Below are 14,255 nucleotides of genomic sequence, written 5' to 3' on the forward strand. Positions count from 1 at the left end.
GCGATAATTCTCCAATAAGGTCATTCCAAAAATAATCCGTCCAGACTCATAGAAATACAAGTTGATTTGCCGCGTACAATATCGAAGCACTGGATTTGGCCCATGTCATAACATTCTGGACATAAACAGAACCCCTCTTTGTCACATTGCGAACATAGTCTGTAATCATTTGTACTGATCAAACAGGCATCGCACCACGGCAAGTCAGGGTCGAAAGTAGTCAGGTTGACGTCGAAATCAGACCCAACAATGTTGTTATTGTCTTGTGAGGATGTACCTCTGTTCCCGACATACTGTTGTAGAAGAGAAAGCACTTCGATGTTACCAATCTTCTCGGCCCACCACCAGAGATCTTTCCCAAATCCATCTTTATCTCCTGTAGTGACCTTTGGGCTCTTGAGCAATATTTCAACTATTCTTGAATGCCCATTTCTGACTGCAGCGAATAGTGGTGTTGAGCCGTGCCAGTCTTTCATGTTTGGGTTGACTCTGTCATCGGCAACCAAGATTTGAACGATATCATCAGAGCCCTGTCTAGCAGCTAGTAACAAGGCGGTACGTCCAGCATAGTCGGCCTTGTCTAGTTCGATGCCTGGGATATTAAGCAGTGATTTCACACTCTGTACATTATTCAAGTCCGTGGCTATATGAAGTCGGGTCGCTCCGGATTTATCGCGGACATTGTTGATGGCCCCTTTTGGGCTAGCTTCGACGATGCTCTTGAGAATGTCAAGCTGTCCTCTGATCGTTGCAATGTCAATTGCGTCCAGCCCTTCATCTGTTGCTTGTTCTGTAGAAGCTCCCTCTTTTAGTAAAAAATTGACAATCTCGATACTTCCTTTCATTGCAGCACAATGCAAAGGAATACGCCCGTCAAACGCCTTCGCCGAAATGCTAAGCCCCATAGTGACAAGTAGATCCACAATCTCGAGGCTATCACCATATGATGCAGGATGGAGACATGTGCGGCCTTGGCTGTCAAAGGACCAGAGGTTCGATCCGGTGTTAATCAGTAACCGAACAGTCTCAATATTTCCATGTGTGCAAGCATGATGTAAAGCGGTACGTCCTCTACTGTCGGTACCGAAAACGTTGGCCCCCTTTTCAATGAATAATTCTACCAGGTGCGTGCGACAACAAGAGACTGCAAATTCTAGAGCTTGCACGCCATCTTCGTCTCGTTCCCTTAGGTCTACCCCATTGTCTAAAAGAAAACTGATGATGCTCGTGTAATCTTCTGCCACTGCATGGTAGAGTAATTTCGCACCATGTGACTTAATGATGCGAGAAAGCTCACTCCCCGCAGCTATCAAAACATTGGCGGCGTTCAAGTTCCCGTAATAGAGGGAAACAGCCAATGGGTTGAAGCCAAAAGGATCTAGCTCCTCGTTGTCGGCTCCTGCGTCTACCAGAGCTTTGATGGTCTCTGGATGACCTGTTTGACACATACTGTGTAGAATAGGACTTCCGTCCTCGGTTTTGACGTTAATGTTTGCTCCCGAGTCAATGAGCAGCTTGACTACCTCAACTTGGCCCTCTTCGGAAGCCCACTGGATTGCACGCACACCTCTCTTCCATGTGTCATCTTTCCATGTGTCATCTAAACACACGCCTTCCTCAACCAGGAGCTGAATAACGTCGATATTGCCTTTTCCACATGCCAAGTGTAATACACCAGCATTGAGGGTAGCCCCATTGGCAATAAGTATTCTTGCTGTTTCCAGGTGGCCAAAGTAACAGGCGAAATGCAAAGGAGTGAAGTTATCGTTATCTCGAGCATTGACTGAAGCGCCCATATCTAATAGGACCTCAACGATTTCAATTCGATCACCGACGGATGCTAAATGTAACGATGTGCGTCCACCATCCATTTGGGCATCAATCATTGCACCTTTCTGTAGAAGAATTCTCGTTATCTCCGCGTCCCTAGCAACGTGCAGCGGAGTAAGGCCTTTTTCACCGGTTGCTGTCACATCAGCTCCATTGTCAATCAGAACCTTCACAGCCTCAGGGGAATTACAGCAGACTGCAAGATGTAGGAGACTTTCGGCGCCTGTAATAAACATGTTGGCGCTAACACCAGAATTTAGGAGCTTCTGTAGCATACTGCTTCGTCCAAACTGCCCTGAAATAATAACGGCCGCAAGTCTAAGGTCGTTCATATCTTTGCGGCCTGAAGTGTACTCAGTTATCAATGTATCGGCTAGTGAGTCCAATCCTAGTCCAATTGCGTAGAAGATTGGACCAGAAATTTGCAAATCCCACCAAGGCTCGTTCATCCCTCCGTTAATAGATGCAGTAAAACTCTTACTATCTTGCATCTCGAGCCACTCCCGCCATAAACTCCATACCCAATTTGTTTCGTCAAATAATGCTGTAATAAGATCCATCAACGTTTCGTCATTGGTCAACGCGGCATGGAAATGATGATGCCAAGAACTCGCAGCATAGTCCCTGAACGCTGCCCTATTGGTAGGCATATCGCCAGCCATATCATCCCATGCGTACCTGAAATTGATATATCGGAGACAGGCTGTCGCAAGAAGGGTGTGCTGGTACTGAGATGTCAGACTTTCGTTTGCCTTCATTGTTCCTGTCGCAGGAAGTTGCGAGAGTAGGAATTGTTTGACTGAAAAGTGTGCCAGATGTACAGTTTGCATTCCAACAGAGTTATCGGTAGACTCTTTTTCGCGCCGATGAATCATCTGGATCACAGGAGCACAAAGGCCAACGATCTCTGTTTCGACGTAGTCGTCGTCAATCTTATCTGGAAGATCGTCCAGCGGGATGTCGTCAAAATCGCCGATCAAAACGGCTTCAGTTATCTCTCCCACCGTCAAGGGTCTAATTGCAAAGGCTGTCCATCGTAGCAGGGATGCTATTCTGTCGAAGTCGGGAGACTTGACCATTCGACTCCATTCTCGCTCATAGAGTGCCCCAATACCGGGAGGAGTGCTCTCCACGACGCTCTTCAGCTTTTTCATGTTCATGCCATTTCTCAATGATTCTTCTTGAAGCCGAAGCCAAAGAAACTGGCCTTCGCAACGAGTGGCCATGGTCTCAGAAAGAGAGTTACGAAAGTCATCGGTTTTCTTGTTCAGCTTCCTATCAACTATCTCTTGAGAGACAGACATAGTGTCGGCACGAACGTCATTGGAGGAAATAGTGTACTCAATGAAATGACTGGCCAATGCGTGGCGTATGTGAGGCTCATCGCGACTTACTATCAGGACTCTAGAGAACGTTGTTGATAAAGCCGCGATGATCGCTTCCAGGAATGCAGTTGCTGAGGTGTCGTGGGCGTGGATATTAGTACATTCATCGAGGCCGTCGATAAGAAAGGTGCAGCCAGGAACAAGCTGCACGATCTGCGATAGGAGTTTCAAGCATATTTCTCGTGACGAAACAGGATCTGAATCGTCTTGCCAGGCATGGTGAGCACACTCAAAAGCATCCTGATGTCCAGATATGATTTGTGCAATCCAGGAGCGTACAGCAAGAAATGGGTCATCGCGACTTTGTGATTCAGACGTGAGAAAGAAGTGTGCTGCCGGTGTGTCGAGAGTGGCGGAAAGGTGATTGGCTATACTTGCGCTAAGGATTGTCTTGCCAAACCCAGCAGGGCCGTTGATCCATAACGCGTTGAAGCCATTGCCTGAAGATAGCCAATGCTGGAAGGCTTCTCGATTGTAGATCCAGCCGCATGTTCCAGCATGTTTCTTTTGTAGTGAGTCGTGATAACGCTGGTCGGTACGCCCGTTGCCAATCCACGAAAGTACTTGTTTGCGGATCTCAGCTCGTGTTTCAGTCTCAATACGCCGAAGAATAGCCTGGATTTCAGCAATTGAGGCGTGACTTTGAGTGGTTTCCGGACCAACATGATCAACGGGGACCAAATGTAGCAGCTGTCCCACCAGTTTCTCGAAAAGTTCGACTTTTTCTTGTTGCTTCTGTTTGTCACCAAACGCCCATTTCAACTTCTGCCTTCTGCCAGCAGTCTGAAGCCCAATCACTCCGTGGGCCGGGCGATGTTGAAGGCCAAACTGAAGGATTTCCTGAGTGATCTTCAAAACCTTCTCCACAGCACCTCCAATATCGGGGTTATCCAATTTTGCGCTGTGCTGTGCTGACAGGACACCATTGATGCATCCTACACTGTGACCCCACTGCTCCAAAAGGACCTTGGTAGTCTGGAATCGGGTTTGTAGCGTGCTAGAGTCAGATCCGAATGAGCGATATGACTGAACCTTTTCCGCGGCTTCCAGAACTGCACTAAAAAGACCAGCGACGCCGATAACAAGACCCACAGCTTCCATGATTGTGATGGAGATGACGTTGGAGAGGAGTCAGAGTCTGATGACCGCGCGAAGAAAGACTTGTCCGTCAGCACAGGTTGCACAGCCACATAAGCTGCATGTGATTTCCGACAAGCTTATTAAACTCAATCAGTTTTCTATTGGGCGAGGAATGATGAATAATATTACATTAGGATTGGTTCAAATCTATCGTGACAAAATGTAGTGACCAACAGTTCCCTGTACTGAACAAAGTACCCAAGCACTTGGCTGAATCATTCTAGAACTATATTCAATATGAAAATGAACCAGGCGACATTTGTTCCCTCTCTCCTCTCTTTTTTCGTCTCCTCCGCCTCTTCTGTCTTTTCTTTCTGTAACTGGGCCCGAAGTGACTCTCAAGTTCCAGAATGCGGTCTATAAACCTTGCTTTCGTGCCTTCCACCACTCAAGACTTTCCATGGGACACCGCAATTGACTTCCTCGGAATTTTGGACATGCCTTATCCAAGCTCGAATAACACACGATCCGGGGAATATACAGTGAGATTGTGATATGCAGCGAGACTGAGTGCCTCAGACTCCTCAGGCCGCAGCGAATGGTCAAGCGACGTCGGCCGAAGGACTTCCAGGGGGAAGATCCAATACTCCTGAGCTCTTCTAGGAAAAGTCTCCATTGTTTCGTGGTTTCCTGTTGGATCAATCCTCACCCATCGGCGGATCGCTTCATAGAAGCAATCACAAGACAATGAGCATCCAAGGATAACTTTATGCTCACAAGGGCTCTGCACTTTCAAAGTGTCGCGGAGGCGCATCCACAAGGATGCATCACGCCGAGCTTTCCAAAATGTTGAGTGAATGAAATGGTACACCCCGTGTGGAAATTTGCATTTCAACTCTCCTTGGACAATTCTGGAATCCTGGGGTAGCCTTTGAACACAGGGGTGTAGTACACCATTAGTCGGAATACTGCGGTCAAATTTCTCAAGTTTATCGTTAGCACAATTGCTGTATAATGGCCGAACGCCCCTCAAAACAAAGAAGACGCAGGGAATCCCAGAAATAGCTTGATTTAGCCCATCTGTTTGCGCCACGCTTTCGAGGTCTTCGGTGTCTAGCTGAAGACAGTTGAAAGCAACTTTCCTCAGACCTAGACCTTTGGGATCGGCCTTCTTGAACTCCTGGCACAAGGCGACAAAACGGCTAGCCCATGTGGATTTTCCAATGATCACTCCGAAATGAAGTATGTCGAAATCAGGATTAAAGTATAATACCTTAACCTTCGTCGGAAAAACTATCAAGCTACAGCATGGGATCCGAATGCGGTAGAATCGTAAGGCGGCCTGTCGTGACTCTTTGTTGGTGAAAAGAATAGGATTTAGTTCTAAACGCTGCGTGATATCCGCCACATGGCTAGTGGAAATTATGGTTGACTTTTTTATAGCTCGTTTATCCCAGCTGGCTATTGAAAAGAACCTTTCTTGGGCGAGAGAATGCCACCAAATCAAATCCCTTAGCTCCTGAGGAAGATTGGGAAACAGATGGAAGCTACTGCTGGGGATCGGTGACTGGATTGGGTTGAATAATTCTAAATGTGACCCATCGCGTAGTTCCGGGTCTGGTAGTGGTAGACCCCAACGATGCATGGTGTGTAGGATTGGTAGTTGAATTTGGTGGGTTGAGGTAGGTGGAAGATTTGTAAAGTAAGAGAAGAGAAGAATCATCAGTACTACCGAAGGTCCAGATTTATAGAATAAAAATAATAAACTCAAATGATAACTAAAAAGTATATTCATCCGAAAAGGGTAAGAGTTCAGACCACTACGATTTGAGTTTATTGTATTATAATGTTAAGTTAATTATTCTGGTAAAATTGCAACTTTTAAGTTATAAGACTGTATTGGACGACTTTTTTTCACCAAGAAACATGTTGAAATGGACCTTATACAATAAATTACTGCTGACCCTATGTAGCGCAGTGCGATGGAAGGCAGTATATTTTCACAGGTAACATGAGACATCCATCTTGGAGACCGGCTGGTCATGTCACTTTCAATTGTCAGCCACTGTAAATGTAGTTAGTGATAGTAAACTCCTCTTTCATCCAATCAGCTGTCCCCTGTGGCTTAGTTGGCTAAAGCGTCCGACTGTTATTCGTAGACAATCGGGAGATCGGAAGTTCGAGCCTTCCCGGGGGAGTTCCTTTTGCTCTTTGTTAATTCTTTTTACATCCATTAATTCTATCATGGTTGACTATATCTTTTTTTCCTTCCAATTATGTGCGATTTTGCTGTTGTCTTTCTGGCACTCTGTCATTCTAAAGGCGGGGTTAGTGTAACCTGAATGTCCATATATCATGACATCAATAGACCATTGCTCGCTGATTGAACCCAATCAAAACAACAACTCGCATCAAAATGAGTGACTCAAAGAACCCTCATGTCATCGTCATCGGCGCGGGTATTGTCGGTTCTTCTATCGCATGGCATTTAGCCAAACACACAAAGGTGACCAGCATCGCCGAAGACATCGGCGGCCCTGCCAGTTCAGCTTCATTTGCCTGGCTCAACGCTAGCTCAGCCAGTGACAAATCTTATTACGAATTCCGTGTTCGGTCGCTGAAAAGATGGAAAGAAATGGAACATGAACTGCCTGGTCTGCCCATCACTTGGAACGGATCAGTCAATTGGCACAAACCAGCAGAGACTTTGATCAACAAACATAACAGCTTGGAGAGTTGGGGCTATGGCATCAAGCGTATATCAAGGGACGAGATACAGTCGAAGGAGCCAGGGATCAAGCCTGCAAGTCTTCCTGTCTGGGCCCTTTGCTATACTGAGGAGGGGGCCATCGAAGCACACTTGGCCGCGCGACAGATGGTAGCCGACGCAGAAGCGATGACTAGGACCAAGATCATCAAAGGCACCGCGAAGGCCTTTCTCAAAATCCATGGCCAAGTTACTGGGGTGGTCTTGACCTCCGGAGAAGAGGTTCATGGCGATCACGTCGTTGTCGCAGCTGGGTTAGGCAGTGTGCCTCTTCTCGCGACCGAAAATATCAAGCTACCAGTTCACTCCGTACCAGCCTTGATCGTCAACTCAAAGCCTGTACAAGACCAGCTTCTTCGTAGTCTCATAAACTCGAAGTATCTCTACATGCGTCAAACAAAAGACGGCGTCATCAGAGCGGGTTGCGAGAACCCGGGTGATGACCCAGGCGATGATCCTGAGCAAACTGCTCGAGAGGTATTCAAGGAGCTGCAGAAAACTCTGATTGGAGGCGAAAAGCTTGAGTTTGATTATTTTACAGTTGGCGATAAACCCACACCAGAAGATGGAATGCCGATTATTGGACCGACGGGTCTTGAGAATGTCAGCGTGGCAGTCATGCACTCTGGAGTCACAAATGCGGCTATTGTTGGGGAACTGGTGAGCAAGCAGATCTTGACGGGAGAGACAGATCCAGCTCTTGTTCAATTCCGCCTTGATCGGTTCACTACTTGATCACTGTTCATTTGTTTCTATTCATCGACTAGTCAAGCTTTCGCTCAGGCCTTTTCAGTTCCAGCAAGGTTTTCAACAAATATTAATTCGTCCGCGCAGATCAAATTTTCAACAAATGTTCAAATCAAGGTTTCTCTCAAAAGGGATTTTCAAGACACTACTTGATCACGGTACATAGACTGGATGGGAGTGATAGGCTTCTACTGTAAAAGCAACAACAGCACAAATTGTTTTACAGTTTTTGAACTACCCTATACACACACTTCAGATTGGTAATGATGTATGATAAAAGTGTCTCTCAGTGTCCCGGCCAGGTAAGCTTCGAAGTTCTAATCATTTACTAAGTGTGAGAGCGATGGAAGGAGTCATGATAGTACTTTGTAAATGAGAAACAACCACCAAGTTGACTGTACGCCAATATCAGCACACTGAAATCCCATTTAAACAAGGGAAACACTGCCATCGGGAGGCAATCATGTACGTCTTGATTTCCTCCTACAAATTGTCGTTATCAATATGTAATACATAGTACTAAAAAAACCACTGTACTATCTGATTGCCAGTCGCTATTGTCATCCTTATCCATTGCTCTATTTTGCCTTTTCTGTCGTCGTGAAACTAAACACACAATTACTCTCCGTAGTGTAGCCGGACCAATCAAGTCGTGAAAGCATCAACACCCTTGGTAGTCATGAAGGATTTGCCGGACCGTAGCATTACGGCCCAGTGCCACGACATCAGCTCAAACTTTAATTTTTGGACCCTCGGCCGAGTGATGGGATGAAGTACATAGTATACACCCCAGAACATTCACACTGTGCGGCCCCGAGATCTACTCTCATCTCTTGGAAAGAACGTTGTGTCTACCCCTGGTAACTGGCATAAGATGACGCGGGTCTGGGGTTACAATAACTCAATCGATTGTATTATTCATGCAAGAACAGGCAGGGGCAAGTTCATGACTTTGTTCACCGAAGGATCTAAGTTTTGGTGCCTGGTCGTATATGTCACCTTTACTACGAATCAAAGCCTATCTGACCCTTGCGATCCATCAAGGCGTTGCATGCTCACCTCAAACCTCCGTCACTAGTCAGGATGCCATTCCTCCGGAAGAGCCGTATTGCGCAAGACGCCATTATAGTAAGAAACCTACTTGTTCACGGAACCATCGGCACGGCCCGATGATTCTTCAGAGTAAGGTCAGGCCAGATCGAGTATACCGACATAGTAACGTTGAGGAAAGGAGGCATTGAGAGCCGACACAACTCCCGAAACGAAGCAACAACGGAAAAGGCAAGATCGATAAATCCGCTCAGACTCCCCGCCGATGCATTCCGTCAGTTGTGACCAACCTGCTTCCGCCAAGGCATCATGCGTCTGCAAGCACTTACCGCTTTAGCCACTTTGGCTGCCCAAACAACCTGTCAGACCCTCTGGTCTCGGGATGTGGATTACAAGGCGCTTAGCAAGGAGCTATCGGCCTCTGCAAAGGTGTATTTTCCTGGATCTGAGGACTTTGAGGCTGCTTCGAAGAGATGGTCTAACCTTGATACACCAACCGTGAACATTGTTGCTGTTCCTGCCACTGAGAACGATGTTGTCGAGATTGTAAGTTTGACTTCCTAGTTTCTGATTCGCACATCATTTCCCTCTTGGTTATTTACCACACTCATTGCTCCATTTTTCGACGTTTTATCTGCGTACCACCCACGTGTACGAGTCACGTACCGATACGGGGGAAGGCCTCAATGATCAAACTGACACCCTGTGACAGGTCAAATTTGCCAACAAGAAGAACTTGCCCTTTCTGGCATACAACAGTGCTCATGGAGCGATCACCACCCTGGGACAGATGAAGAAAGGTATCGAGATTTATCTCAACCAGCTCTCTGGTGTCAAGATCGCCGAGGACGGAAAGAGTGTCACGATTCTTGGTGGAACCAAATCTAAGCTGGTAACCCATACGCTTTGGGAGGCTGGCAAGCAGACAGGTGGGTTCAGAGACAATATTTACTGCAAACAAATGGAGCTACTGGTAGAAATGCTAACTTGATCTCAATAGTCACCGGCTGTTGTGAATGTGTCGGCTATGTTGGTCCAGCCCTCGGTGGAGGCCATGGTTGGCTTCAGGGTCGCCACGGTCTCATTGCTGACCAATTCGAGTCAATGAACATCGTTCTCTCCAACGGTACTGTCGCTACTGTTGACTCAAACTCTGAGTTATGGTGGGCTCTGAAAGGAGCTGGTCATAATTTCGGCATCGTCACTTCGGTCACTTCTAAAGCTTTCGATGTTGAGTACAAGAACTGGGCATTCGAGAGTTTAACCTTCAAGGGCGATCAGGTTGAGGAGTTGTACAAACTCACCAATGAATATGTCCTCAAGAACGGTACTCAATCCACCGATGTCATTAACTGGTCTTATTGGTTCAACATTCCTGATTTGGATCCCACTGGTGTAAGTTCTAGTTATACTCTGTATCATTTTGCCATGTCTAACGAGTTAAAATAGCCTGTCGTGCAGATTCTCCTCATGCAAGAGGGCGTCGAGGCAGTTGACAAAAAATACACTGAACCCTTCCAAAAATTGAAACCCCTCGCGGTTGAGAAACAGGAGGGACAGTATACAGATCTTGCCAAATGGGTCAAGATTACCACCGAGGACGGCCCTTGTCAAAAGAATGGAGCCATGAATCCTAGGTTCCCCATTTACCTCGAGTCATTCAACCCTGCCGCGCAAAAGAAGGCTTTTGACTTCTTCGCCGATCACATTCGGGGCGATTCTGTCTTTAACAACTCCCTGGTCACATTCGACGGTTACTCTACCGAAGGTGTCAAGTCAATTGACGCCAAGAGTACCGCTTTTGCGTACCGAGACCAGAACATTCTCGTGGGTCCTTTGATCAGTTACCAATCCAATGGAACTGAGTTGGACAACAAAGCTTCTGAGTTGGGCCACAAGATCCGAGACATTCTGCACGAAGGAACTGGACGTGACACTGTCCCAGTGTATGTCAACTATGCTTACGGTGACGAAGGTCCCCAGGAGTGGTATGGAAGTGAGAGGTGGAGACAGAGCCGCCTGCAGGAATTGAAGAAGGCGTATGATCCTCAGGGATTGTTCAGCTTTTATGCCCCAATTGCTTAGATTGGGCTTTTAAACCATCACTTCTCTTCTCGTTAAGCGTTAGGGGTATTACTGAAAACCTGAACATACATACATGTACATTTCTCTTTTGTATACAATACTTCAACTTAGATCTTCAACCAATTCATTCAATTATCATTTTTGCACTTCAAAACTTCTCATGTCCTCTGTTTCGTATCATGCATATAGTACCCCGTAGAGTACTGAGATCGTTTCTGTTATTGGCACACTTATGATCTTGCGCTGAACAATCTGCAGGGCTGCTCTATATAAGGGATTATTGCTGGGGTAGCGAAGCGAGGACTGATGACCCACCTGCAATTTCGGCAGTTGTACAAGCTCTTGGAGAAAAACTTGCCTTGAGTTATATTCCTCAAGATCATTGATAAACTTCCAAATAGTCGGTTAGCAACGATAAACTCCTTTTTTTTATATCACGAATGTCACTCGGTAATGCTGTCTTACAACTATGTATGTATTCTTTATGTGTTCGTATGCTCTACACCTAGGGGCTTTGAAGCTTCACACCAGTGAGGTCCTCGCAAGCCTTGACTACAGCCTCCTGCTTATCTTGATCTGCTGTCAAGGCATGAGGCTGAGCCCTCACTCGCTTGGGATCAAAGTAAACACCAGTCAAACTAGTATCGTAATCACCCTCACCCAACATAACATATGTCTCAATACCATCCTCCATCTTGTCGGGAGCATTTGGATCTGAAAGCTTGGTGGGAACGTATCCAGGATGCATAGCAATCACTGAGGTGTTCTTCAATCGCCTAGCCAGCGCATTGACCAGCAGGACGATGTGGAACTTGGCATCACAGTATGCTGGGAATTCATTCCATCCTTCCTCTCCGCGTTCCAACCAGAAGATGTCCTTTAGGTTTGTGTCGGCCTCGTGGTGTAGAACAGAAGCGATGAAGATGAGACGCTTAGGTGGCGTGAGTAGTGCGGCGAAGATATAAGGGGAGACGACGTTGACAAAGACACTTGCTGGTACACCAAGGTCTGACTTTCGGAAGGGTCCGTGGAAAAGTCCGGCGTTCAAAAAGACAGCGTCAAATGTACCGATTGCATTCGCGTCCTCAGCGAGCTTGCGTGACTCTGCAACAGTCGTCAAGTCGGCAATCAGAACACCAGCAGCTCCTGGAAGCTTCGTCTTGACTTCATCGGCACGCTGCTGGTTTCGAGCATGGAGATAAACTTGATGCTTTCGCTCAATGAGCTGACGAGCGGCTTCAAAGCCAAACCCGTCGGTAGAGCCGGTGATGAGAATACGAGCCATGATGGAAGAGGAATAGTGAATAGTTTAGTCGAGCGGGAAAAATGATCGAATGCGACTCTTAAGCAGGGGGAGGTGTAAGACGAAGTAGTGAAACAAGATGATGTTCGTGAGGAAATTCCCTACAATTAAACGGGGGTCGGAATCTTGCCAGCATCGGAGTTCTTAAAGTGCCGCGATGGATACGAAAACTGGGTCAATGAGGGTCGCGGACTTTGTACTTTGCCCGAGTGTTGGCCGAAGTACTAACATCCATGACCTGGCAGGCCTGACTCGCGTATAGGAACTTGACGAACCAACACAATGTCATAAAGTGAGTCATAAAAACAACGCCCTCGAATCCTTACCTCATTTGGTAGACCCACGATCTTTTGTCAACGCTCCTAAGAAAGTTTCTTACGGGGTATCGTGGGGGTTGACCATATCCCCAATTTAGCACGCACTACAGTCAAGGGACATGGGGTTACGTGGAGAAGAATATGCCTCTTCAAAACGCGTCTCATCTGCATATTGTCCAAAGTCTACGTAGGTCAATCGGTATTCTACAGATCAAGTAGTTGGATGCGACATCGGATTGATGAAGTGATGCAAGAATAGATCAGATCAACTTTAACAGGAATATGCCCTCTATATAGCAAGGCTTTGAACAAACGTATCTGACAAGGTATCACTTCAATTCCGACCATTTGAAACACCCATGATGGCTACGGCATCCAACCTTCATCTCGGCAAATTTCGCTATCTGACCCGAGGAGCTCAGCCGACTCCAAGTAAAGAAGCCTATCTACTTCCATCACTCTCTGAATTCGGTGATGTCGTCAGCCTACCCTTGACTGACTTGCGTCCATCCTTGGACCTTGAACAAGAATCCCCATACAAACTTGAGGTCCATGGTTTTACTGCACGTCGACATTCTTCAGCGTTGCACTCAGCTCCCCACAGTCGCCAGAGTTGGAACAATGAGAAGCTTCTTCGTCAAATCTACTTTCCAGAAGTAGAAGAGTTCGTCAAGAACTTGACGGGATGCAAGAAGGCTGTGGTATCTGCTGCCGTTGTTAGAAACCGCCTGTATAGCGAGGGTGATGACTCTGCCCCTACAGGCGAAGAGATAGAAGCACAACCCTCTGCAGCGGATGACACATCTCACCTTTTCCCACCGATCTTTGGCAATTCTGCAAAAGATGGTGTATGCCCAGCTCCGAAGGTGCATCTAGACTGCACTCCCAAGGGAGCTAGGCATCATATTCGCCGATACCACAGCGAAGTTGCTTTGGCAGCTGAAAAGGTCATTGAGGCAGAAAACCGATTACTTGAATCAGGCATCCAGTGGAACGATCTCAAAGATCATTATCATGGGGGTGAGGATGGTAGTGGAGGTGTTCCTCACTTTGCCCTCTTCTCCATATGGCGACCTTTGAAGACTGTTCACCGCGATCCTCTGGCTTTATCCTCAGCTGCTTCGTTCCCTGTGTCTGACTACGTGCCTGCAGACCAGCGTGAGCCAACGGATCATAGCATTCCCTCTCACTTGTACCGCATCATTGATCCTAACACTGGTGGTGGTGCCAACGGTGATGCCGGAAACACTGACAAGAGCGATGATACCTACCAAACCCAGAGTTATCTGGCATATGCCCCACGAGATAAAGAAAAGACATCTCATGACTGGCATTACATCTCAGAGCAAGAGCCATCTGATGTTTTAGTCATCCAGTTATTCGACAATGAGATGGAAGCGCATGCGAGAGCACCTTTGGAAGGCGGTAGAGGCAAGTCTGATCTCGGAGTCGGAGGAGCTATTCACAGTGCGTTTGAGCTGGTTGATCAGGATGAAAATGCCGAGGCTAGGGAAAGTATTGAGGTTCGCGTGGCAGCGTTCTGGTGATAGCGATATGTTGGTTAGTGTGCAATTAAATCGTCTTGAATTACCTTTACCCAACGTCCACTTGCAACAACCTTCAATCGTGTTAATCTTCAATGTGCACATATTTCTCGAGTGCCTTGGTGTTTACTATGTTGTCATGATTCA

General features: G+C 46.8%; 5 protein-coding genes across 5 annotated transcripts; 3 read left to right on the forward strand and 2 right to left on the reverse strand.

The window, feature by feature from the left end:
- Window positions 1–20: 20 nt before the first annotated feature.
- Window positions 21–4,316, reverse strand: FSST1_012874 (uncharacterized protein; the record flags this gene model as incomplete). The annotated part of the gene is made up of 1 exon (XM_083236140.1): window positions 21–4,316. The coding sequence occupies one exon, from the start codon at window positions 4,314–4,316 to the stop codon at window positions 21–23; it is 4,296 nt and encodes a 1,431-aa protein (XP_083082570.1).
- Window positions 4,317–6,711: 2,395 nt separating this feature from the next.
- Window positions 6,712–7,797, forward strand: FSST1_012875 (NAD(P)/FAD-dependent oxidoreductase; the record flags this gene model as incomplete). The annotated part of the gene is made up of 1 exon (XM_083236141.1): window positions 6,712–7,797. One exon carries the CDS (start codon window positions 6,712–6,714, stop codon window positions 7,795–7,797), a length of 1,086 nt encoding a protein of 361 aa, XP_083082571.1.
- Window positions 7,798–9,168: 1,371 nt separating this feature from the next.
- FSST1_012876 (FAD-binding oxidoreductase) lies at window positions 9,169–10,944 on the forward strand (the record flags this gene model as incomplete). Its single annotated transcript, XM_083236142.1, has 4 exons — window positions 9,169–9,405; window positions 9,572–9,788; window positions 9,860–10,254; window positions 10,309–10,944. The coding sequence occupies 4 exons, from the start codon at window positions 9,169–9,171 to the stop codon at window positions 10,942–10,944; spliced, it is 1,485 nt and encodes a 494-aa protein (XP_083082572.1).
- Window positions 10,945–11,449: 505 nt separating this feature from the next.
- On the reverse strand, window positions 11,450–12,229 carry FSST1_012877 (uncharacterized protein; the record flags this gene model as incomplete). The annotated part of the gene is made up of 1 exon (XM_083236143.1): window positions 11,450–12,229. The coding sequence occupies one exon, from the start codon at window positions 12,227–12,229 to the stop codon at window positions 11,450–11,452; it is 780 nt and encodes a 259-aa protein (XP_083082573.1).
- Window positions 12,230–12,926: 697 nt separating this feature from the next.
- Window positions 12,927–14,111, forward strand: FSST1_012878 (uncharacterized protein; the record flags this gene model as incomplete). Its single annotated transcript, XM_083236144.1, has 1 exon — window positions 12,927–14,111. The coding sequence occupies one exon, from the start codon at window positions 12,927–12,929 to the stop codon at window positions 14,109–14,111; it is 1,185 nt and encodes a 394-aa protein (XP_083082574.1).
- Between the last annotated feature and the right edge of the window lie 144 nt (window positions 14,112–14,255).

This window comes from Fusarium sambucinum, chromosome III, assembly GCF_050947815.1.
Source record: "Fusarium sambucinum isolate potato_lamoka chromosome III, whole genome shotgun sequence".
NCBI lineage: Eukaryota > Fungi > Ascomycota > Sordariomycetes > Hypocreales > Nectriaceae > Fusarium > Fusarium sambucinum.